This window comes from Stomoxys calcitrans, chromosome 5, assembly GCF_963082655.1.
Source record: "Stomoxys calcitrans chromosome 5, idStoCalc2.1, whole genome shotgun sequence".
Classification (NCBI taxonomy): Eukaryota; Metazoa; Arthropoda; class Insecta; order Diptera; family Muscidae; genus Stomoxys; species Stomoxys calcitrans.
This window is the reverse complement of record NC_081556.1, coordinates 93,278,514-93,304,578: the sequence shown is the minus strand read 5'-3', so window position 1 is coordinate 93,304,578 and position 26,065 is coordinate 93,278,514. Positions and strand designations below refer to the sequence as shown.

At 41.8% G+C, this 26,065-nt stretch overlaps 1 protein-coding gene across 1 annotated transcript; it reads right to left on the bottom strand.

Annotated features, from left to right (window-relative positions):
• Window positions 1–18,686: 18,686 nt before the first annotated feature.
• On the bottom strand, window positions 18,687–19,349 carry LOC131997958 (uncharacterized). The gene is made up of 3 exons (XM_059369864.1): window positions 19,293–19,349; window positions 18,897–19,235; window positions 18,687–18,839 (listed from the first exon to the last, which is right to left on the bottom strand). The coding sequence occupies exons 1-3, from the start codon at window positions 19,347–19,349 to the stop codon at window positions 18,687–18,689; spliced, it is 549 nt and encodes a 182-aa protein (XP_059225847.1).
• Between the last annotated feature and the right edge of the window lie 6,716 nt (window positions 19,350–26,065).

Sequence of the window (26,065 nt, the reverse complement as noted above, 5' to 3'; positions counted from 1 at the left end):
AATAAGCAGAATTACCGAAACTCCAACTCCTTCATGATTGACTTCGGCTTTTCATTCTTGAAAGCACCTTCAATGTCAAGAAATGCTACCGTTGGTACCGTATATTCCTTGACAGCGAGAGAACCCTCTATGTAGCCGACTAGGTCGTGAAAGGCTGTTTCAGTGGATTTGCCTTTACTATATGCATGCTGCTGCCGCGACAGGCGATCTCCAGGAATCTTTGCCCTAAGATATGTTTTTATCAACCTCTCAAGAGTCTTCCGCATAAAGACGAAAATCTTTCGCCTTCGTATTTTAGGATTTTCCAGCTTTCGGAATGAAAATGGCCTTCGTGTTCCTCCATCCCACAGTTATATATGACAGTCTGATACAAGCTGAGTATATCTCCCTAAGCCAGGGAACCATTCTATCTGACACAACTTGTAATTCTACCGGTGATACATCATCAGGGCCTAGCGACTTAAAGGAGTCAAAACTTCTCAAAAGATTTTCCCAAAGGATTTTCGGATCAGACAATTTCCCTAATAACCTCCGACAAATGGGTACCAGTGACAACCTCTTCTGGCGTCATGTTGTCCGTTGGAGAATTTCCCGGGAAATGTATACCAACGAGTGCCAGCAACCGCGACAAATGCCTACCAGTGACAACCTATTCTGGCGCCATATTGTCCGTTGGAGGATTTCCCGGGAAATTTGTACCAACGAGTATAGTAGTTCTAGTGTTTCCTCACACATTGTCCTTACATTGTCCTTACATTCTCTGACTTCTGAATATAACCCACCGTAATAGGTCTCGAACCCAGAATCTTCTTTAGCCTAGAGGCCTCAGATGTATCCTTTACGGAGCAGCAGAATTCTACTCAGGATTTGTTCTGAGCCTTTCTCAGCTCGCCCATATATTTTCTTAGCTCAGCCTTATAGATGTCCCAATCGTGGCTTTTGCTCTGTTCAAGAGTTTCCTGCAGTCCTTCCTTAGACCAACCAGCTCTGGGGTCCATCATGGCGGTCGCTGTTTACCACTTGGCTTTTAACTAGGACATGGCTCAAGCGAGTCATTCAGGGCCTTTGTGACCCAATTGACCATTATGTCTATATCCTGCGCACTTGCCATTTCCTTTTCTGGGTCTAGAAAGGACAGACGTGCGAAATTTATCCCAATACGCCTTTCTTCTGTTTAGCCGAGGGACCACTTCTGCAGTATTTTCTCAAACTCTGAAACTAATATAAAGATAATCAGAGAAGTTGCGATCATCCAACACTTCCCAGTCGCATATTCTTGAGCTTATATCTTCCGATACAAAGGTAATATCTAGGTCCTCCTCCTATTCCTGGTAATATATTTCGATGTATCCCCTTTATTACAAATCGCCAGATTGCTTCTTATAAAATATTCGATAAGCAGCTCTCCCATTTCGTTGACATCCGAACTTCCCCTATGCCTGGTGATGTACATTAGCATCACTTCCTACAATAAGGCTCTACTTCCCTACAGAAGCGGTTTCAACCAGCATCTTAAGGTTTGAAGGTGGCATCTCTGAATCGTGTGCCATATATAGGGAAGCCAGCCAGTAATGAGACTTATTTATTTCAAGGCTGGCTACTACTAAATCTTCACTGTTTAGCGACGGAAGAGGAAAAACATTTAGACTACCCTTTGCAATAATACAGGCTCTTTGTCTCCCATTCCCCGTACCCTTGAGTAGTTTAAATCCCAGAATTCTTAGTCTACGAACCATTCCTCCACGCACCCATGGTTCTTGGATAAGAACCACGTCAAATCCCCCTGCCATCAGGAGGACCTTTAGTCCCCCGAAGCGGCCTTATAATGGTGGGGATTTATCTGTAGAAACCCGACCAGAGTCATGATTCAGAACTTCCACCACTGTTGTGTTAGCCTCGTCTTCTGATTCCACCAGGAGTTCATCCTCACCTCGTTAGATCTTGTCATGATGAGCTTCCGTTCGCATCCGGATGCAGGTGAGAATGCTGTGGAACCACTCTTCTTCAAGACACTGAACACTTGCAGTGTGGACGATTCTTCCTTAGATGCTTCACTAGCTGCTGCTGTCGGAGTACTTTTTGAGTTCCGTACTTCCCCGCTGGAGAACACCTTGAGCCCAGTCCAACCCACTCAAGGTTTGTCGGATCCCGTTTCGATGTCTTCCCCCTGTCTCGATTGCGGCAGCGGAATTTCCAGTCTCCTGCAATTCACCAGCCGCTCCACCAGTCGAGGTTTCAGTAGCAGACAACATGCTACGGCCTGATACCACCACCGCAGCTGTTGGGTCTTTCGAGTCCATTCTGAGCCTATTCCCGGGCTCTAGATCTGCCGCTCCACTGGAAACAGATGCAGATCATCCAGATTTGGATATAACTGCCATATAGACCGATCTCTCGATTTAAGGTCTTGGGTCCATATAAGAAGCATTTATTGTCCGATTTTGCCAAAATTTGGGAGAGTGAAGTGTGTTAGAGCCTTTGACATCCTTCTTCAATTTGACCTAGATCGGTCCGGATTTGAATATAGCTGCCATATAGACCGATCTCTCGATTTAAGGTCTTGGGACCATAAATGGTAGATTTACTATCCGATTTTGCCAAAATTTTTGACAGTGAGTTGTGTTAGGAAAGTCGACATCTTTCTGCAATATGACACAGATCGGTCCAGATGTGGATATAGCTGCCATATAGACCGATTCCTCGATTTAACGTTTTGGACCCATAAAAGGCGCATTTATTGTCCGATTTCACCGAAATTTGGGACAGGGAGTTATTTTAGGCACTTCAACAGCCCTTTTCAATTTGGCCCAGATTTGTTCAGATTTGGATATAGACCGATCTCTCGATATAATGTTTTGGGCTCATAAAAGGCTCATTTATTGTCCGATTTCGTCGAAATTTGGGACAGTGAGTTGTGTTGGGCTCTTCAACAAGTTTCTGCAATTTGATCCAGATCGGTCTAGATTTGGATATAGCTGCCATATAGACCGATCTCTCGATTTAAGGCTTTGGGCCCATAAAAGGCGCATTTATTGTCCGATTTTGCCAAAATTTGGGACAGTGAGTTGTGTTAGGAAGTGGACATCTTTCTGCAATATGACACAGATCGGTCCAGATTTGGATATAGCTGCCATACAGACCGATCCCTCGATTTAAGGTCTTAGGCCCATAAAAGGCGCATTTATTGTCCGATTTCGCCAAAATTTGGGACAGTGAGTTGTGTTAGATTCTTCAATATTCTTCTTCAATTTGGCCCCGATCGGCCCAGATTTGGAAATAGCTTCCATATAGACCGATCCGCCAATTTAGGGTCATAGGCCCATAAAAGCCAGATTTATTGTCCGATGTCGCCGAAATTAGGGACAGTGAGTTGTGTTAGGCCATTCGAGATTCTGTGAGTTGTGGCAGACCGTTCGATATCCTTCTTCAATTAGGCCTAGATCTGTCCAGATTTGGATATAGCTGCCATATAGACCGATCTCTCGATTTAAGGTCTTGGGCCCACAAAAGGCGATTTCGCCAAAATTTGGGACAGTGAGTTGTGTTAGGCCCTTCAATATTGTTCTTCAATTTGGCTCAGATCGGTTCGGATTTGGATATAGCTGCCATATAGACCGACCTCTCGATTTAACGTTTTGGTCCCATAAAAGGCGCATTTATTGTCCGATTTCGCCGAAATTTGGGACAGGGAGTTGTTTAAGGCACTTCAACAGTCCTTTTCAATTTGGCCCAGACTTGTTCACTTGTTCGATATAATGTTCGATATAATGTTTTGGGCACATAAAAGGCGCATTTATTGTCCGATTTCGTCGAAATTTGGGACAGTGAGTTGTGTTGGGCTCTTCAACAAGTTTCTGCAATTTGACCCAGATCGGTCTAGATTTGGATATAGCTGCCATATAGACCGATCTCTCGATTTAAGGTTTTGCGCCCATAAAAGGCGCATTTATTGTCCGATTTCGCCGAAATTTGGGACAGGGAGTTGTTTTAGGCACTTCAACAGCCCTTTTCAATTTGGCCCAGATTTGTTCAGATTTGGATATAGACCGATCTCTCGATATAATGTTTTGGGCACATAAAAGGCGCATTTATTGTCCGATTTCGACGAAATTCTGGACGGGGAGTTGTGTTAGGCCTTTCGACAGCTCTCTTCAATTTGGCCCAGATCTGTTCAGATTTGGATATAGCTGCCATATAGACCGATCTCTCGATTTAAGGTTTAGGACCGATAAAAAGGAAATTTATTGTCCGATTTAGCCGAAATTCGGGACAGGGAGTTGTGTTAGGCCTTTCGACAGACCTCTTCAATTTGGCCCAGATCGGTTCAGATTTGGATATAGCGTGTCGTATATGGTTCAGATCGGTCTATATTTGGATATGGCTGCCAAAAAGACCAATATTTGTCCAATTTTTCTAAAACTTAAGCTGATGCAGAGAAACATCCGTTCTTCAATTGTTCAATTTAGTGTCTACTTCTAAATTCAGGGCACCCTAGTGCTCATACATATAAATGCTATTCATTACATTCCTTTTGATGTTCACTGCACTTTAACGAGTCTTGAGCATGTTCTTTACTCATACAACAGTAATTAGCGATAAGGACTTTTCCTCCATTCACATTACGATGCCAATTTTACGACATGGGGATTATTAAGGAATTCCCTTCAATTTGTATGCCTTGCAACAAAGTTGCACGATACGCTCCTCCACTGAGTACTTACTTGTGTGCACTTGAGACTCGAACCATGTATCGAAGTTTGAGAAATGCAATTTTTGCAACATTAAAAATGTATGACTGCTAGCAGGCAGGATTTGAAACGGGGGAGGCCTTGTTAGTTGCATGCAATAAATGGAAATTGCTTGTTTTTTATTTGGATCTTTGGGCATTCAAAGGACTATTTGTGGTTGATGCAGGATTATCGAAAATAATTGTCATTAAAATATGGATTGGTAATTTCACATCAATGTGAGTAAATGATTCATTATTTTTCAATGAGATGGATTATAGGCCAATTAGTTTGTCATAGTTTTTACATAAAATACTGGAAAGACAGAATGAGCTGAAGGAGTGGGAAGGAATGACCCCGGAGAATTTCAGTGGGACACAACATGCATAACTCAAGGGCATTTCGGTGTAGACGGCCCTACCTGAAGAGGTACGAGAGGTTGAGATGTCTCTTCAACAGCAGCAATACATAATGGTAGCCTTCCTCGATATTGGGGGGGCTTTTAATGAAGTGGAGTTAGAGTCGATAGTCGCTGCCCTGGACCTCACTGTAGAAGGATTATATGCTTTGCGACAGGATTATTAATGCGGACTTAATAGAAAGTGTGGTCAATAGACGGGTTAAAAGGGGACACCTAAAGCAGGGGTGTTCTCGCCGATTTCCTGCATACTGGTGATAAATGACGTCCTATTGGATCTCAACGAAGATGGCGTGAAACTGATCGCATGTGCGGACGACATCATCCTACTGATTCGAGGTAGATTTATGTCGAAGATCAGCGGTATTATGGATGGATCATTGTGGAGGTTATCGAGATAGGCAACGAGAAATGGATTAAGGACCAAACCAAGGTGCTTGACCCGGAGATATTAAAAAAGGGATTTCAGACTTCCGTCTTTGGACGGGACCATTCAGACTGCCTGTAGTTGAGACCGATTCGGGAGGGGTGTTCTGAATTCGCTTTCCCGGAACGGAGGTGTGGAAGGCGGATGCTCTGTTTTAGTTGGATGAGACCTTGGTTGTTGTTGTAGCAGTGTTCTATCTTTCGTCTGCTTGATTCTGTTGATTAATCAGATCCAGCAACACTGCGAAGTAGGTGGGGTGCATCCAGAAGAGATCAGGGTCTGAGTCTAATGAGACTGGCTGGCAGTTAAGCAAGTGACGTGTGTTGTGTGGTCCCAGGTCACAATCGGGACACACATCCTGCAGGTGGGCATTAATCGTTGCTCTGTAGAAGTTGAGGCGGCTGCATCTGCCGGATCGTAATTGAGCCAGATCTACTATGGTTTGTCGGGGGAGGTCGATGTCTTCAGGTGGAATTGGAGTCGGTGGTTCTGCAAGGACCACATTCACCCGGCAGCTATTCACCGCATCTGCAGCCATGTCTGCGTGAATGTTGTCTAGTCCCGCTTGATCCAGAGGTTCTTTCTGGTAGCGCTGAACCTCTCTCGCTGGGATGACCCCAGCGACAACAACCCAAAAAATATTGCTTGGTCAGCATGTAGTTATATTGGGTTGCCCAAAAAGTAATTGCGGATTTTTTAAAAGAAAGTAAATGCATTTTTAATAAAACTTAGAATGAACTTTAATCAAATATACTTTTTTTACACTTCTTTTCTAAAGCAAGCTAAAAGTAACAGCTGATAACTGACAGAAGAAAGAATGCACTTACAGAGTCACAAGCTGTGAAAAAATTTGTCAACGCCGACTATATGAAAAATCCGCAATTACTTTTTGGACAACCCAATATTTTCGGACGTGTCTACGTGAGAACTGGGGAAACAGATTGTCGCAGTTCGAAGAGCAACATACTGACAGATCTGAATATTATTGCACTGCGTGTCACATAGCTGACGAGATCACACTGGCGCTGCATAACTTACCACAGACAGGTAAATTGCTTTGTACATGGTCAACCAGGTTTTTTTGTCAGCACCCCAAGTGCTGTCGGTAAGTGACTGGAGGATCTTGTTTCTACTTTTCTACTACGCAAATTGCTATGGCATGTGGATAGAATATAAAGGGTGATTTTATAAGAGCTATAAGAAAGTTTTCCAAAACCAAAACATAAAATTTAGAAAAATGCATGAAATCTTAATTTGAATCTATAGATCCGTCCATATAATTTAATGTCGAAAGATTAATTTCATGCAAATGTTGACCGTGACTGCTTTTCAAATGGTCCATCCGCTTAGTCCAATTTTGGCATACCCTTAAATTTCTTTCCAACAATTCGGCCGGTATCTCACGAATAAATGCTTCAATGTTGTCTTCCAATGCGTCAATTGAAGCGGGCTTGACTCTATAGACATGCGCTTTAACATAGCTTCACAAAAAATAGTCTAAAGGAGTTAAATTGCACGATCTAGGCGGCCAATTGACCGATCCCGATCGTGAAATAAAATGTTCACCGAACTCGGCTCTCAATAAGTCTGTTATTACTTGTTGAACCTTGTTGAAACCACATGTCAGCAAGTCAAGCTCTTGCATTTTGGGCCAAAAAAAAGTTGGATATCATCTCACCATAGACCTCACCATTCGAAGTTATGATACGATTCGCATCATCTTTGAAGAAGTACCAGTCCATAAACCGCACCAAACTGTGACTTTTTGTAGATACATTGGTAGCTCCTGCAACGCTTTTGGCTGATCCCGTGGTGAAAATAGGGTACTACATTTTTTGATATCTGAAGGGGGGGCGGACCCTCCCCCTTACCCAAATTTTCAGAAGCGCCAGATCTCGGTTATGCGTGGCGAAATTTTGTGTGCTCTCTTAAAGTGGTCTAAAAATAACAATTTAATATCCAAATTTCGGATGGGGTACCTAGGGGGCCGCCCCACCCCACAAACCTACCAAATATATATATAGACCAATCATGATAATATGAGTCTGAAATGAAAGGTATTTAAGAGTAGAAAACGTATCCGCTATCCAATTGTCGGACTAAGTGTTTTGGGGACCACCTCAACCCCCGAAACACCCCTAAATAGGACATATATACCGACCTTGGCAATATGGGACTCAAATTCGAGGTATATGCGAGTAGATTACGAATTTGGCATCCAAATGTTGGACCAAGTGCATGGTCCAACATTTCCCGTGGTGAAAATAGCGTAATACATTTTTTGATATCTGAAGGGGGGGGCGGACCCTCCCCCTTACCCAAATTTTCAGCAACGCCAGATCTCGGTGATGGGTGGCGAAATTTTGTGTGCTCTCTTAAAGTGGTCTAAAAATAACAATTTAATATCCAAATTTCGGATGGGGTACCTAGGGGGCCGCCCCACCCCACAAACCTACCAAATATATATATAGACCAATCATGATAATATGAGTCTCAAATGAAAGGTATTTAAGAGTAGAAAACGTATCCGCTATCCAATTGTCGGACTAAGTGTTTTGGGGACCACCTCAACCCCCGAAACACCCCAAAATGGGACATATATACCGACCTTGGCAATATCGGACTCAAATTCGAGGTATTTGCGAGTAGATTACGAATTTGGCATCCAAATGTTGGACCAAGTGCATGGTCCAACATTTCCCGTGGTGAAAATAGCGTAATACATTTTTTGATATCTGAAGGGGGGGGCGGACCCTCCCCCTTACCCAAATTTTCAGAAACGCCAGATCTCGGTGATAGGTGGTGCGATTTAACCGAAATTTTTTGAGCTTTCCTAAAGTGGTCTAAAAATAACAATTTAATATCCAAATTTCGGATGTACCTAGGGGGGCCGCCCCACTTCCAAAACCTACAAAATGTATATGTACATAGACCAATCATAATAATAAGGGTCTCAAATGAAAGGTATTTAAGAGTAGATAACGTATCTGCTATCCAATTGTCGGACTAAGTGTTTTGGGACCACCTCAACCCCCAAAACACCCCTAAATAGGACATATATACCGACCTTGGCAATATGGGACTCAAATGCGAGGTATTTACGAGTAGAATACGAATCTGATATCCAAATGTTGGACCAAGTGTATGGTCCAACATTTCCCGTGGTGAAAATAGCGTAATACATTTTTTGATATCTGAAGGAGGGGGGCGGACCCTCCCCCTTACCCAAATTTTCAGAAACGCCAGATCTCGGTGATAGGTGGTGCGATTTAAGCGAAATTTTGTGTGCTCTCTTAAAGTGGTCTAAAATTAATAATTTAATGTCCAAATTTCGGATGGGGTACCTAGGGGGGCCGCCCCACTTCCAAAACCTACATAAATTATATATATAGACCAATCACAATAATATGGGTCTCAAACAAAAGGTATTTAAGAGTAGAAAACGTACCTGCTATCCAATTGTCGTACTAAGTGTTTTGGGGACCACCCCAACCCCCGAAACACCCCTAATTAGGACATATATACCGACCTTGGAAATATGGGACTCAAATGACAGGTATTTGCGAGTAGAATACGAATTTGGCATCCAAATGTTGGACCAAGTGTATGGTCCAACATTTCCCGTGGTGAAAATAGCGTAATACATTTTTTGATATCTGAAGGGGGGGGCGAACCCTCCCCCTTACCCAAATTTTCAGAAACGTCAGATATCGGTGATGGTTGATGCGATTTAAGCGAAATTTTGTGTGCCCTTTTAAAGTAGTCTAAAAATAACATTTTAATATCCTAATTTCGGATGGGGTACCTAGAGGGGCCGTCCCACCCCCAAAACCTACCAAATATATATATATAGACCAATCATGATAATACGGGTCTCAAATGAAAGGTATTTAAGAGTAGAAAACGTATCTGCTATCCAATTGTCGGACTAAGTGTTTTGGGGACCACCCCAACCCCCAAAACACCCACAGGACTTATTTACTTATCATTCCAATATGGGGCTCAAATAAAAGGTATTTAAGTGTAGAATACGAATCTGATATCCAAATGTTGGACCAAGTATATGGTCCAACATTTCCCGTGGTGAAACTGGTGGCGCCACTTCCAAAAACAACCCCCAAAGAGGACAAATTTACTACAATAGCAATATGGGGCTCAAATGAAAGGTCTTTGGGAGTAAAGCACGAATCTGATAACAATATTCGGGAAAAATTGTGAGATTAGAAAACGAATTTGATATTCAATTTTGAGGCCAATGGCAATATGGGATTCAAATAAATGATTTATGAGAGTAGAGCACGATGCTGATATTTTTTCAGGGCTAAGTGTTTGGGGGACCACCCCACTTCCCAAAACACCCCTAAATCGGGCATATTTACCAACCACGTTAATGTGGGGCTCAAATGAAAGGTATTAGGGGTCTACCCCTTCCCTAAAACACCCCACAAACAACAATTATTTAATGACCATCGCAATATGGGACTCAAAAAAAGGTAATTGGGAGTAGAATACTGATATCTAAATGTGGGACCATGTATTTGGGGCACTGCCCCTTTCCCAAAACACCCCCCAAAGAGTAAAAATTTTGGGGCCAAATGTTTGAGGATGCCGCATCCCATTAACTACCCTCAAACCAATGGCAATATGGGGTTTAAATAAATGGTATTTGAGAGAAGAGCACGATGCTGATACTTCTTCTGAGCCATGTTCATTTGTAAGACGATTCATGGTAAAATTACAGACAAAACTGAAGATGTTTGACAAGGAAACAAAACACGAAATGTGCGTGAGCTGTTTAAACCAGTGTTGCCAAAAAGATAATAGCTAAAAAATCACCCTTTACATGATTACTCTAGTTGTTTTTTCTCCAAAGTGGAGTCGAGCTTAATGATCATGAGAAATATGTTAAGCCCAAACAGCAGCCATTAGCATGCGTCCCGTTTCGAAAGGTGTTCACTAACATCGCTTTCCCGTATGTTAGGTTTTAGTGGCTTTCTGTTTGAAGACTTAGACACTTAGACTTTTGCACCGGTATTCACAAATCTAAATGGCTACATTAAGTTTTGTGAATACGGCCGTTAGTATATTCTTATACCTCATAATCAATAGATAGAAGATACCTTCTAGATCCTGCTTTTGGCGGAGCCAAATTATTTTTAACACAAATTGACGAACTTTTTTTAACCCCTATCAGTGGTGAAGGGATGAGACCAGAAATAAAACTTTAGGCTAATAAAAAAACTAGAAGCTATCAAATAAAACATAGAGAGCGATTTAACTATTGACCTCAATTCTAGTGTTCTATAATCCTGGCACAGAAGCTATTTGTTCGCTACGTGAGGGATAAGTAACCCCCTTCTATTTCACACTATGCGAAATTTCATTCTCCATCATTTTTTCCTTTCTCCCCTTGGACCATGTCTGGAATATTTTGTGATAGTTTTGTTCCGAGAAGGAAAAGGAATATTTTAAAACAAAACACGCACATCACATTTACAAATAAAAGGAACACCAACCACAATGCAAAGCATTTGGAATTTAAGACACAATGTACTCAGTGCAAATGGCATGAATAAGCACTTAAAAAATTAAATGACATTTGGGCCAATGGCTACTCTATTAACAGGCTGTCGCTGCAGCTTAACTGCGAAGACAAAAACCATTTTGCCACTATTTTATGGGCACTTACCAAATTCTCATTGCGTGTCAATAAGAATTGTCATTTTCGAAAATGACAACTGCATGTTTTTGGGATAAAAGCACAATTTTTTTATGAAAATTTCTTAGAAAAAAATTATTGGTGGAGACACAAGACCGTTGAGTGGAGCGGACGTTTTGGTCATTATTTTTGGTAAAAAAATTTAAGTCACTCAAGGATAACTGCGATAGAGGTATCCATTAGGCGGTTGATGATCTGCGTCTGTTTCCATTAGAGCTACAGATCTATAGCCCGGGAGTAGGCTTACAATGGACCACAAAGACCCAACAGCTGCGGTGGTGGTATCAGGCCGTAGCATGTTGTCTGCTTCTGAAATCTCGACTGACGGAGCGGCTGCTCCAGGCTTCACTAGCCGACAGACGACTGGTCAGCAGGGGCTTTTGACGAAAAAACCTGGTTCGAGTCGTAAGGACAAGGCAGAACCTTTGCTTTCTTCCCATGCCTATAATTTGCCTAGGCCATCGGCCTTCCCCGGTAAACCAACACGCTCTTTAAGAGGTTGGAATAATAGAAGACGCATCGCTCTCAGGTTTATTGAGAGGCTTGGTGTGAATGATCCTAAGTCTCTCACTAATAGGGAGAGAGACACTCCCTAAATTAGGCTCGGGATTCGCTGCACATGCTACCCCAAAGACTGCACATCTGAATTCGGAAACTGCACCGAATTTAGACGTGCACCCAAAAGGCTGCGGTCACCTGGAGGGCATCCTATGCCTAAAAGAACTTGGACGAACAACAGTACGATGGGTCCAAGAATCTTTGCTAATGTCGCTAGGAACAGTTTGATGATGACAGTTGTCAACAAGGGATATGAACAGGGCTGCATACCTAGGAATAATTGGAGTGGGATAGTCAATGGACTGTCATCGGTATAATCCGATATCTTTGCGGAATTTCCTCCAGTTTGTGACGATGCAGGCTGGTATCGAAGCCGATACAGACTAATTACCTTCGGTGATCAACGCGCAATTGAAATGTATCGTTGTGCGCTAAAAAAGATTGGTGAGATCTGGCCAGGTGCAGCACTAGATTTAGTCAAGAAGGAAGATATTCTTTCTCGACCAAGGATTCCAAGGATTCCCTCAGATCCTGAATCGATACTTGGAAGACTAAGGGAATGTAATCCCAATCTTTCAACCACCTACTGGAAGATTGGTAGATTGGATGAAGATGATGGGGACCGGAGACATGTAGTATTCGTACTAAGCTCCGACTGTCTCACGGACCTCAACAAGTCTGGAGGGGTTGTATCCTACGGATTCAACCTGAAGGTCTCTAGAATCGGTGGGGTTGGGGAATCGGGAGACGACTGAGCAGTTGTTGCTGAACACTTACCTGAGGAACTATCGACCACATCGCTAAAGTCTGGCGGATTGCAGGAGACTGAAAATCCCCCTGCCACAATCGTGACAGGAGAGGATGGCATCGAAACGGGACCCGACAAGCCCTGAGTGGGTGGGTCATCCAGTTGGACTAGGCTCAAGGTGTGCGCCAGCGGGGAAGCACGGAGCTCAAAAATTTCTTAGACAGCAGCAGCTAGTGAAGCACCTAAGAAGAAATCGTCCACAGCGCAAGTGTCCAGTGTCCTGAGTAAGAGTGGTACCACTGCTTTCTCACCTCTCCTTGGATGCGAACGGAAGCTCATCATGACAAGATCTAACAAATCTTGTGAGGATGAACTCCTGGTGGAATCAGAAGACAAGGCTAACACAACAGTGGTGGAAGTTCTGAATCCTGACTATGGTCCGGTTTCAGCAGATAAATCTCCACCATTGTAAGACCGCTTCGGCGGCACTAAAGGGCCTCCTGTTGGCAGGAGGATTTGACGTAGTTCTTATCCAAGAACCATGGGGGTGTGGAGGAATGGTTAGGGCACTAAGGAAGCCTGCCAGTAAGTCTCATTACTGGCAGGCTTCCCTATTATATGGCAAACGATTCAGAGATGCCGCCTTCAAACCTTAAGTTGCTGTTTGAAGCCGCTCTTTGGGGGAGAAGAGCCTCATTGTAGGAAGTAATGCTAATGCACACCACCAGATATGGGGAAGTTCGGATGTCAACGAAAGGGGTGAGCTGCTTATCGAATATATTGTAAGTTGCAATCTGACGAATTATGATAAAAGGGATATGCAAATGCAAATTTTGCCCATGCAAATTCCACTAAGGAGCAGGGGCAAACTTCTCACATATCAATGAGTGCAGTCCGATTCAAGTTTAAGCTCAATGATAAGGGGCCTCCTTTTTATAGCCGAGTCCGAACGGCGTGCCGCAGTGCGACACCTCTTTGGAGAGAAGGTACACGGCATAGTACCTTTATTACCAGGAACAGGCAGGAGGTACTGGGTCTTAACTTTGTTTCGGAAGATATAAGCACAAAAATATGCGACTGGGAAGTGCTGGATTACCACAGCTTCTCTGATCATTTTTATATAAGTTTCAGCCTTGGAGAAAATACTGAAGTAGTGATCCCTCGGCTAAACAGAAGAAAGGCGGATGGGATAAATTTCGGCACAAATTCTGCACGTCTATCCCTTCTAGACCAGAAAAGGAAGTGGTACTTGCGCAGGATGTAGACATAATGGTCAAGCGGATCACGAAGGCCCTGAATGACTCGCTTGTGTCACCATGTCCTAGTGCCAAGCCAAGGGACAAACAGCAACCGCCATAGTGTACCCCAAAGCTGGTTGGTCTAAGGAAGAACTACAGAAAACTCTTCAACAGAGCAAAAACCACAAGAGCACCACACGATTGGAACATCTATAAGGCTGATCTAAGAAAATATAAGAGCGAGTTTAAAAAGGCTCAGAACAAATCCTGGGTGGATTTCAGCAGTTAGGATGATATATCTGAGGTCTCTAAGCTAAGGAAGATTCTGTCTTCGAGACCTATTACGGTGGGTTATATACAGAAGTCAGAGAATGTATGGACAATGCCTAGTGAGGGAAGACTTGAACTACTCATTGATACACATTTCCCGGGAAATTCTCCAACGGACAACGTGGCGCCGGAAGAGGTAGTCACTGGTATGCATTCGTCGATGGCTATTAAGGAAATTGTGTCTGAGCCGAAAATCCTTTGGGCGATAAGAAATTGCGACTTCTATAAGTCGCCAGGCCCTGATGATGTATCACCGGTTGAATTGCAAGTTGTGTCTGATAGACTGGGTCCCAGGCTTAGGGAGATATACTCTGCTTGTATCAGAATGTCTGTGGGATGAAGGAATACGAAGATCATTTTCATTCCGAAAGCAGGAAAACCCTACCACACGAGGGACAATGATTTTCGTCCTATTAGTCTGTCATCCTTTATGCTGAAGACCCTTGAGAGGTTGATAGAAACATATCTTAGGGCAAATATTCCTGGAGATCGCCTGTTACGGCAGCAGCATGCATAAAATCCACTGAAACAGCCGTTCACGACCTGGTCGGCTACATAGAAAGTTCCCTCGCTGTCAAGGAATATACAATGGTAGCATTTCTTGACACTAAAGGTGCTTTCAATAATGTAAAACCGAAGTCAATCATGAAGGAGTTGGAGTTTCTAGGCATCAACTCTACCGTAAGAAAGTTTATAAATAACTTACTAAAAGATGCATTACGGCAGGCTTGGGATCTGTGGATCTTACAAGATGGGTCAGCAGAGGTATATCTCAAGGAGGTGTACTGCCTCCTCTACTTTGGAATATAGCCAATAATAATATATTATTGTCTGTGGAAGAAAAAGGTGTAAAAGTGGTCGCGTATGCTGATGACGTGGCAATTGCGGTTAGGGGGAAAGTTTCCCAGCACTCTATGAGATATACTTCAGGAACGTGCAACAGCAAAGTGGGCTACCGAAATGGGTCTAGGTATAAATCCCCGCAAGACAGAGATAGTTCTCTTCAGCAGGAGATATAAGTTTCCTACAGTGGAACCTGTCTCCTTGGGTGGAGAGAATTTTCCATTCACAGAAAGCGCAAAATACCTGGGCATTTTGCTGGACAGGAAATTGAACTTCAAATCCAACATTTTGGAATGGGCAAGAAAGGCCACTCTTGCCCTATACATCTGCAAGAGAGCCATTGGCAAAAGTTGGGGGTTTAGACCGCGTGTCATGCAATGGGTGTATACTGCAGTTGTCAGAGCTATAATGCTATATGGTGTTGTGGTCTGGTGGACGACGCTTCAAAAGTCCACCTACTGTACAATACTTAACCGGATTCTAAGAATGGCTTGTTTGTGCATCACAGCCGCACTGAGGACGACACCATCTGATGCATTGAATTTGATGCTACATCTTATGCCTCTGGACATTGTGGCTACCCAAATTGCAGCGACAACTGCCGTGAGGTTAAGGGGGCTTTCTCATTGATTATGTGGCGGCAACGGACACTATGTTATCTTTGATACAATATCCGATGTTCCAGGCAGTGTGGATTACATTCTACCGGAGCCACTTTTTGATAAAAATTACTGTACCACTATTCCTTATAGAACCGATTGGAACTAAGATAATCCTGGTAACAGAAGTTACATAGACTTCTGTACGGATGCTTCCAAACTAAACGACCAGGTGGACTTTGGGGAGTGCTCTAACGATATAGAATTGGTCATATCGAAAAGGTTACCCGACCACTGCAGTGTGCATCAAGCGGAGATGTTTGCAATTAAGAAAGTGGTGGAATAGCAAAGATATAATGTCGACGATTGGCATAAATATCTTCTCTGACAGCCAGGCAGCCATTAAATCCCTGGAAAACTTATTTCTGAACACAAAAACCGCCCTCGACTGTCGCATATCTCTCAATGAGATGGTTGAACGGTTAAAAATTCATCTGTTCTGGGTGTCGGGCCGCAGAGATATCTCAGGGAATTGTAAAGCGGACGAGCCTGCAAGACTAGGAACTACCCTACACATTCCAGGGATACTGGAATCTGTGGGTATACATCTAGCGACATGTAAGCTAAGTTTTCAGGATCAGGCCCGAAGGACAACGAATGATAGGTGGTCACAAAGTGTGAGCATTCCAAAACTATGTGACCTTATCTAGACTTGAAGAGGTCTACTGCTTTGCTGTCATTGTCTAGAACAGACGTCTCAGTCATTGCGTCCGTCATGACAGGTCACTGTCTAATCAGAAAACATGCTGACCGACTGATGGTTGCCAGCAACGACTTTTGCGGAAGCTGTGAGGACATCGAAGAAGAAGAGACCATAGAACACCCTCTGTGTGTATGTCCCACACTAGCAGTTAGAAGGAGTTCCACATTAGGTTCTCATTTCTTTGAGAACCTGTCTGATTTGTCGGATGTAAACTTTCGCAAGTAATTGGGCTTTTTAAAGCGTTCCGGATGGTTCAACGGTAGGAACTAGAAGACATCTTCCTTCTTCTGTTCCTGTAGTATCACAATGGAAGAAAACGTCTAAGTGAGTCTGGGGGCAGACTACCACTTAAACCTAACCTAACCTAATCATGGTCTGCGTAAAAATCTAAGACGATCAGCGTAAAAATCTAAGACGATCTAGCCATGTCCGTCCGTCTGCCCGTCTGTCTGTTGAATTCACTCTACAGTCTTTAAAAATAGAGATATTGAGCTGAAAATTTGCACAGATTCTTTTTACGTCCATAAACAGGTTAAGTTCGAAGATGGACTATATCGGACTATAACTTGATATAGCCTCCTCCGATCCGCCGATTTAGGGTCTTAGGCCTATAAAGTCACATTTATTATCCGATTTCGCCAAAATTAGGGACAGTGAGTTGTGTTAGGCCCTTCAATATTGTTCTTCAATTTGGCTCAGATGGGTTCAGATTTGGATATAGCTGCTATATAGACCGATCTCTCGATATAAAGTTTAGGAACCATAAAAGGCGCATTTATTGTCCGATTTCGACAAAATTTGGGACAGTGAGTTGTGTTAGGCCCTTCGTCATCTTTCTGCAATATGGCATAGATCGGTTCAGATTTGGATATAGCTGCCATATAGACCGATCTCTCGATTTAAGGTCTTAGGCCCATAAAAGGCGCATTTATTGTCCGATTTCGCCGAAATTTAGGACAGTGAGCTGTGTTAGGCCCTTTGTCATCTTTCTGCAATATGGCATAGATCAATTCAGATTTGGATATAGCTGCCATATAGACCGATCCCGCGATTTAAGGTCTTTGGCCCATAAAAGGCGCATTTATTGTCCGATTTCGCCAAAACTTAGGACGGTGAGTTGTGTTAGGCTCTTCAATATTGTTGATTAATTTGGCTCAGATCGGTCCAGATTTGGATATAGCTGCCATATAGACCGATCTCTCGATATAAGGTCTTGGGCCTATAAAAGGCGCATTTATTGTCCGATTTCGCCGAAATTTCGGACAGTGAGTTGTGTTAGGCCCTTTATCATCTTTCTGCAATATGGCATAGATCCGTTCAGATTTGGATATAGCTGCCATTTAGACCGATCTCTCGATTTAAGGTCTTTGGCCCATAAAAGGCGCATTTATTGTCCGATTTCGCCAAAATTTGGGACTCTGAGTTGCGTTAGGCCCTTAAATATTGTTCTTTAATTTGGCTCAGATCGGCTCAGATTTGGATATAGCTGCCATATAGACCGATCTCTCGATATAAGGTTTTGGGCCCATAAAAGGCGCATTTATTGTCCGATTTCGCCAAAATTTGGGACAGTGAGTTGTGTTAGGCCCTTAAATATTGTTCTTTAATTTGGCTCAGATCGGTCCAGATTTGGATATAGCTGCCGTATAGACCGATCTCTCGATATAAGATTTTGGGCCCATAAAAGGCGCATTTATTGGGCCGATTTCGCCGAAATTTCGGACAGTGAGTTGTGTTAGGCCGATCGTCATCTTTCTGCAATATGGCATAGATCGGTTCAGATTTGGACATAGCTGTCATATAGACCGATCTCTCGATTTAAGGTCTTAGGCCCATAAAAGCCGCATTTATTGTCCGATTTCGCCGAAATTTGGGACAGTGAGTTGCGTTAGGCCCTTCAATATTGTTCTTTAATTTAGCTGAGATCGGTCCAGATTTGGATATAGCTGCCATATAGACCGATCTCTCGATATAAGGTTTTGGGCCCATAAAACGCGCATTTATTTTCCGATTTCGCCGAAATTTCGGACAGTGACTTGTGTTAGGCCCTTCGACAGCCATCTTTAATTTGGCCTAGATCGGCTCAGATTTGGATATATCTGCCATATAGACCGATATCTCGTGTATGATACCATGATATCCCAATAGAATTTTCAACATCAAAAATTTAATCTTATGTTCAAGTACTACCACACTTAAACCAATTTTAAATTGGAAGTTTTCACTTTAAGATTCTACTTCCATATTACAAATTTATGTTGTATTACAAAGGGTCTAAATTATTTTTTTTTTTTTCTTAATATTGACCCTATCATACTATTTAGACACTGTAGCGCCATCCATGACAAACTTGGAAATTAACTGTTGATTATCGTAGGTGTAAAAGGAAAAATTAAATTTCATAGATGGCATATAGGAAGGCAACGTTTCTGCGGATACGCTATAATTCTTTAAAGTGTATAGGAAATTCTGTAAAGTCAAAGAAAATAGTTCAGCATACGTTAGTAATTTTCATTTTTTACTCACCCCCTTTACGGGACATCTATAGGGCAAATTGCCTGTCCTTCTGACTTCATCTAAAATAACTTTCATCAATGGAATTGATGTGACCGTGGAAAGCATGTCACATATATTTATTCTAAGATCCAAGAATTTTACTGCTTTCTTAGCTAAAGTCGGGGTAAAATATGCCAAGATGTGACTCTCAGCATTTCTCTCAAATGGCCTTTCTAGCATGAAACGAGCGTTCATGCCATACCGGCTGGTACCAAACTTCTCCAACTCACACTGAAAGATTTTCATTAATGAGTTTAAAGTGTTGCAGGTTGCATTGTTTAGGATGAGGTTGAAGCGTCTTCTTGCCCCCTGAATACCAAAATTTCAGAGAAAAACTCTAGAAAAATTTAAAAATCTTAGTCTTACCAAAGTTTGGCTTAAACAAAGGGCAATGCACAAGAGAAATACAATTTTTGTAGACATCATAAGTGCAGAATATTTTGAGAGAATATCTTATTTTTAAATTAAAACTTCTATATACCCAAATTCAATTGCTTCGACTGTTACTGGTTTGTATTAGGTTTAGCAATTCATTTACTGCACAGTTAATGATGCGTAAAATCAATAAGGTAATGAAATTTGTATACCCTCCACCATAGGATGGGGGTATACTAATTTCGTCATTCTGTTTGTAACACCTCGAAATATGCGTCTGAGACCCCACAAATATATTCTTGATCGTCATGTCATTCTAAGTCGATCTAGCCATGTCCGTCCGTCTGTCCGTCCGTCCGTCTGTCTGTCGAAAGCACGCTAACTTTCGAAGGAGTAAAGCTAGCCGCTTGAAATTTTGCACAAATACTTCTTATTTACGTAGGTCGGTTGGGATTGTAAACGGGCCAAATCGGTCTATGTTTTGATAAAGCTGCCATATAAACCGATCTTGGGTGATGATTTCTTGAACCCCTAGAGGGTATCACTTCCAACAACTGCTCCAAGTATAGTTCAAATCGGTCTATGTTTTGATACAGCTGCCATATAAACCGATCTTGGGTCTTGACTTCTTGAGTCTCTAGAGGGCGTAGTTCTCGTCCGTTTTGACTGAAATTTTGCACATGGTGTTTTGGTGTCACTTCCAACAATTGAGCTGAGTATAATTCAAATTTGCCTATGTTTTGATATAGCTGCCATATAAACCGATCTTGGGTCTTGATTTCTTGAGCCTCTAGAAGGCGCAACTCTCGTCCGATTTGATTGAAATTTTGCACGAGGTGTTTTGGTATCACTTCCAACAACTGTGTTTTGCATGATTCAAATCGGTTCATAACCTGATATAGCTGTCATATAAACCGTGCTGGGATCTCGACTTCTTGAGCCTCTAGAGGGCGCAATTGTCATCCAATTGGACAGAAATTTTGTACAACAGCTACTAATTTCGTCATTCTGTTTGTAACACCTCGAAATATGGGTCTGAGACCCCATAAATATATTCTTGATCGTCATGTAATTTTAAGTCGATCTAGCCATGTCCGTCCGTCCGTCTATCTGTCTAAATTACGCTAACTCTCCAAGGAGTAAAGCTAGACGCTTGAAATTTTGCACAAATACTTCTTATTAGGTCGGTTGGGATTGTGAATGGGCCAAATTGGTCCATGTTTTGATAACTGCCATAAAAACTGTTCTTGGGTCTTGACTTCTTGAGTCTCTAGAGGGCGCAATTCTCGTCCGATTTGATTGAAATTTTTCACGTGGTGTTTCGGTATTACTTCCAACAACTGCGCTAAGTATGGTTTAAATCGGTCTATGTTTTGATATAGCTGGCACATAAACCGATCTTGGGTCTTGACTTCTTGAGCCTCTAGAGGACGTAATTCTCGTCCGATTTGACTGAAATTTTGCACGTTGTGTTTCGGTATCACTTCCAACAACTGCGCTAAGTGTGGTTTAAATCGGTCGATGTTTTGATATAGCTGCCATATAAACCGATCTTGGGTCTTGACTTCTTGCGCCTCTAGAGGGCGCAATTCTCGTCTGATTTGATTGCAATTTTACACCAGGTGTTTTGATATCACTTCCAACAACTGTGTTTAGTATGATGCAAATCGATTCATAATCTGATATAGCTGCCATATAAACCGATCTGGGATCTCGACTTCTTGAGCCTCTAGAGGGCGCAATTGTCATCCGATTTGGCAGAAATTTTGTACAACGGCTTTTCTCATGACCTTCAACATACGTGTCTAATATGGTTTGAATCGATCAATAGCTTGATACAGCTTCCACCTCTCTCTCTTCTTGAGCCCCTACAAGGCGCAGTTCTTATCCAAATGACCTGAATAATTACACAATGACTTTGAAAATGTTTGTTATAGCATTCATTTATGGTCCTGAGGGCGCAATTCTCGTCCGATTTGACTGAAATGTTTTGGTATCACTTCCAACAACTGTGTTAAGTATGATTCAAATCGGTTCATAACCTGATATAGCTGTCATATAAACCGGTCTGGTATCTCGACTTCTTGAGCCTCTAGAGGGCGCAATTGTCATCCAATTGGACAGAAATTTTGTACAACAGCTTCTCTCATGACCTTCAATATACGTGTCTAAGATGGTTTGAATCGATCAATAGCTTGATACAGCTTCCACCTCTCTTTCTCTCCCGATTGTGCTTCTTGAGCCCCTACAAGGCGCAATTCTTATCCGAATGACCTGAAATATTACACAATGACTTCGGAAATGTTCAGCATTCATTTATGGTCCGAATCGGACTATAACATGATATAGCTCCAATAGCATAACAGTTCTTATTCAATATTTGTTGTTTGCCTAAAAAGAGATACCACGCATAGAACTCGACAAATGCGATCCATGGTGGAGCGCATATAAGATTCGGCCCGACTGAACTTAGCACGCTCTTACTTGTTTAAATTCTCCCATTTGTAATGCAAGTAGAAACACCTATACTGATAAATTTAGTATACTCGCAGCTTCTAACTTCATGCATTTCGTCTGGTCGTAGAAGAGTAATTGCCTATCAAAAAAAAAAAAAAAATTCCAAAAAATTGGAAGCACTAGCTATTCTGTGTGCATACTGTGACCTCTACCATGCAGATTAATTGAATCTTGCGCTAAATTTAGGACTACCATTTTTAATTGCGCAAGGGAGTTATTTAATAATGGATTATTCCGAAGAAAAAAATTAAATTCTGAAACTAGAGCACTTTCGGTGCACTAACATAAGTGGGTGCTTCCCTATCCGCACACACAACTGCATTCCGTATGGCACGATCTTTAGCGAATGACACAACATGTAACGATTTTAAACAAACATGGGAGTGTTAGTGCTTTTCTATTCTCCTTTTTGTGCTTCTGCATGTGCTGAATTGTATACATAGTGGATGCGCATTCAAGAGCTCTCTTACATAGCTGCTGAAAATTCAGCAAGTTTTTGCTGGGTATTTGTGTACAGAAAATTTTACCGATCCTTATATATATATATGCCCGTTTCGGTTGGTTGGGCGTTCCCCAAGATACTTGACCCTTAATATAAAGATCAAACCTATATTCTTGAGTTATTATAAGAGTAAAAACAAAAATTCGCCTAAATCGGGCCACCCATCGCTGATATATTGCGTAATATAGATTTTATTGCATTTTATATAATAAAAGAGTTTGGTCTGAAACCCCAAAACCGGTTTGGGGTTTTGCTCTACTGACCTAGTACTTTCAACCCCATTTGGAGTTTTCCTTGTCCTAGATAATGACCCTGAAATTGTTCCACTGTGAATAGACTCAACAGTCTAGGTGAGTTTAAAACTGCCACTAAACATTATCGGTTGTGATCGGTTGTGTGGCGGTCGTTACCATTACGACATCGTCTCTTAAATTCAGCTGCTTACCTACTTCCGCCGTCCCTGTTAAGAACATTGTGGTTCAAGACTTAGCCGCGGAAGTCTTCAAAAGTTCTTACAACAAGGTATACGTTTAAGCTACCACAGATATCATCCACATAGAGGCCTGAAGCTACTATCGACTGTACGATATGATTTCAAAACCGTCTGGAAAAATGTCCAGAGCCAACTTAAAAACTTTAGTCATATACTGGACTCTTCTTCAGCATTAGTGTAGAGAATTCCTCGGCCAGCGCCAACTGTCGCTGCGTATGACATTCTTCATATACACCTACAAAAGAGCTATTGCCAAAAATTTGAGGGTTTAAACCGTGTATCCTGCACTGGGTATGGTGTTGTGGTATGGTGAACGGCGCTTAAAAAGTCCACCTACTGTTCAATGCTTAGCCAGATCAAAGTACCATCAATTGTGCTATTGTAAACTACTATCAATTGTACGATATGATTTCAAAACCGTCTGGAAAAATGTCCAAAGACAATTTAAACACCTTAGTAATGTACTGGACTCTTCGTACATTTAGGTTCTTCAGCATTAGTGTAGAGAATTTCTCGGCCAGCGCCTTGAACCAACTGCCTCTGCGAATGACATTTGCCACATTCATCTACAAAAGAGTTATTACCAAAATTTGGGAGTTTATACCGTGTATGATGCACTGGGTATAGTGTTATGGTCTGGTGGACGGCGCCTTAATAGTCCACCTGCTGTTCAATGTTCAGCCGGATCTAAAGTATGGCTTTTTTAAGCAACACAGCCGCATTGAAGTCTACGCCATTTGATGTAATGAATTTGATGTTACACCTAATGCCTCCGGATATTGCGGCTAGACATATTGCTGCGACCACTGCTATGAGACTAAGGGAGCTTTCTCTTTGGTCACGGGACAGCTACGGACACTGTGTTACCCCTGATACAATGCCCCATGTTCCAAACAGGGTGGATAATCTGGACTTAAAGGGGTCTCAGAGGTCTCAGTCATTGTGGCCGTCATGATACGCCACTGTCTAATCGGAAAACATGCTGACAGACTGAAGACTTTTGCCGAAGCTGGGAGGACATTGAAGAAGAAGAGACTATGGAACATTTGCTGTTTGTGTGTCCGGCATTGGCAGTCAGAAGAATTTTCCCTTTAGGCTTTCATTTCTTTGAGAACCGGTCTGATTTAGCTGATGTAAACAATCGCAAGTTTAAAGCGATCTGGATGTTTCAACGATAGGAGCTAGAAAGCATATTGCTTCTCCCGTTTTTAAGGTATCACAGTAGAGGAAAACGTCTAAATGATTCTAATGGCAGACTGCCACTTAAACCAAACCTAACCTAGAGTAGTTTCAAACCAGTAAAAAAAGCAAAAGTCGAGCGGTGCCGACTTTATAATAACCTACATCTACACTTTAGGTACAAAGTGGAAGTAATATCTAATTCTGAACCAATTTTGATGGACCTCGGCGGATGTTTTCAGATAAGTTATTAAACAATCCGTTTCAAATTTCAAGCAAATACAATATGTTCAAACTGTAATAAATACGGTTGACAAATGACATTATTATTGCAAATTAGCCAAAATCTGACGAACATATACATGGGAGCTACATCTAAATCTGAACAGATTTTGATCAAACTTCTTAGATATTGTAGTAGGCATCGAGGAAAGAGTTGTGCACAAGTTTGGCAGTATTGGCCAATAATGCGCTTGCATTAACCTTAGAAAGTCGGGTGAAATACATATACAGCAGCTATATATAAATCTCACCAGTTGTATTAAAAGTCATAAGAAAATCCTTTCTGCCAAATTTTGAAAGAATCGGTTAACAAATGTGCCCTTTATTACAATATTAGTCCAAATCTATCGAACATATAAGTACATGAGAGCTACACCTAAATCTGAACCGGTTTTAAAAAAAACTTCTTAATAAACTTCTTCGTAATATCGAGAGTCATTAGAAAATCCTTCCTGCCAAATTTTGAGAGAATCTGTTAACAAATGAGCACTTTATTGCAATATTAGTCCAAATCTGACGAACATATGTATATGTAAATATATGGGAACTATATCTAAATCTGAACCGAATTCGAGCAAACTTTACAGACATTGAGTAAGTCGTTAAGGAAAGCGTTGAACGAAGTTTTGGGAAGATTGGTCAATAGTAAAGTAGTAAAAATCGGGCGATTTATATATATATATATATTAAGGCTATATCTAAATCTGAACCGATTTCTATAAAACCCACCAGTAATGTCGAGAGTCATAAGAAAATCCTTCCTGCCAAATTTCGAGAGAATCGGTTAACAAATGATCATTTTATTGCATTACTAGCTGAACCCGGAATAATATTATCCTTTGAATATTTATTTTCGGCAATTAAAGAGCTTTTAGTGAATTGCCATGCTACGAAAATGGTATATCGCTTGACTAACAGTATAACAATATAACTACCTTTTTCTGAGTCCATATGACCTCAATTGGTCCATGAATTCGCTCGGAGGGTTTAGGGCCATTCTTAAAAGACTTTATTTGAGCCCGATATTCCCATGGGGAATTTGGGAATGGGAAGGCACCCAGGGTGGTGGTTGGTGGGTTAAGGGTGTAGTATGGAACCAAAAAACGTGGTCCCGAAAGTGAGTATCAATTTCGTGCTCTACTCCCAAATACCATTCATTTGAGCCCTATATTGCAACCAATGGCCATTGGTTTAAGGGGATGAAGCGTCCCCAAACACTTGGCTCCAACAATTGGTTATGAAATTAGTTTTCCAATCTCAAATATCTTTCATTTAAGCCACATATTACCATGGTCGGTAAATTTGTACTCTTTGAGGAAGGGGCGGTGCCCCAAATACATGGCCACACATTTGGATATCAGATTCGTATTCTACTCAAAAGTGGATATAAATTTTGCGCTCTTCTTCCCTATACCTGTAATTTGACACCCAGAAGCTCTTAGCCCTAACGATTATCAGCATCATGAAATACCCTCAAATATCATTTATTTGAACCCCACCTTGCCATTGTTCTAAAAATTGGATATCAAATTCGTTTTCTAAACTCAAATACCTTTCATTTAAGGGGTATAGGCCCTAAAAACTATCAATAGCGAACGCCACACTCTTTAAGTACCACATTGTCATGGTGAGTCCATGACAATCCTATTTGGGGGTTGTTATGGTGGTGGGACGTCCCTAGACAGCTGGTCCCAAATGATGATATCAGATTCACGGTCTACTCCCAAATACCTTTTATTTGAGCCCCACTTTCCCATAGTTGGCAAACATGACCATTAAGGGGGGTGTTTT

What these genes read in the sequence shown, in the direction of transcription:
- LOC131997958 (XM_059369864.1), bottom strand. Translation starts at nt 19,349, where the DNA reads ATGTCTACAAAAATTGTATTTCTCTTGTGCATTGCCCTTTGTTTAAGC. An exon ending in TTTGTTTAAGCCAAACTTTG is followed by an intron (nt 19,236 to 19,292) that starts GTAAGACTAAGA and finishes TTTGGTATTCAG; the next exon opens with GGGGCAAGAAGACGCTTCAA. An exon ending in ATAGATGTCCCGTAAAGGGG is followed by an intron (nt 18,840 to 18,896) that starts GTGAGTAAAAAA and finishes TTGACTTTACAG; the next exon opens with AATTTCCTATACACTTTAAA.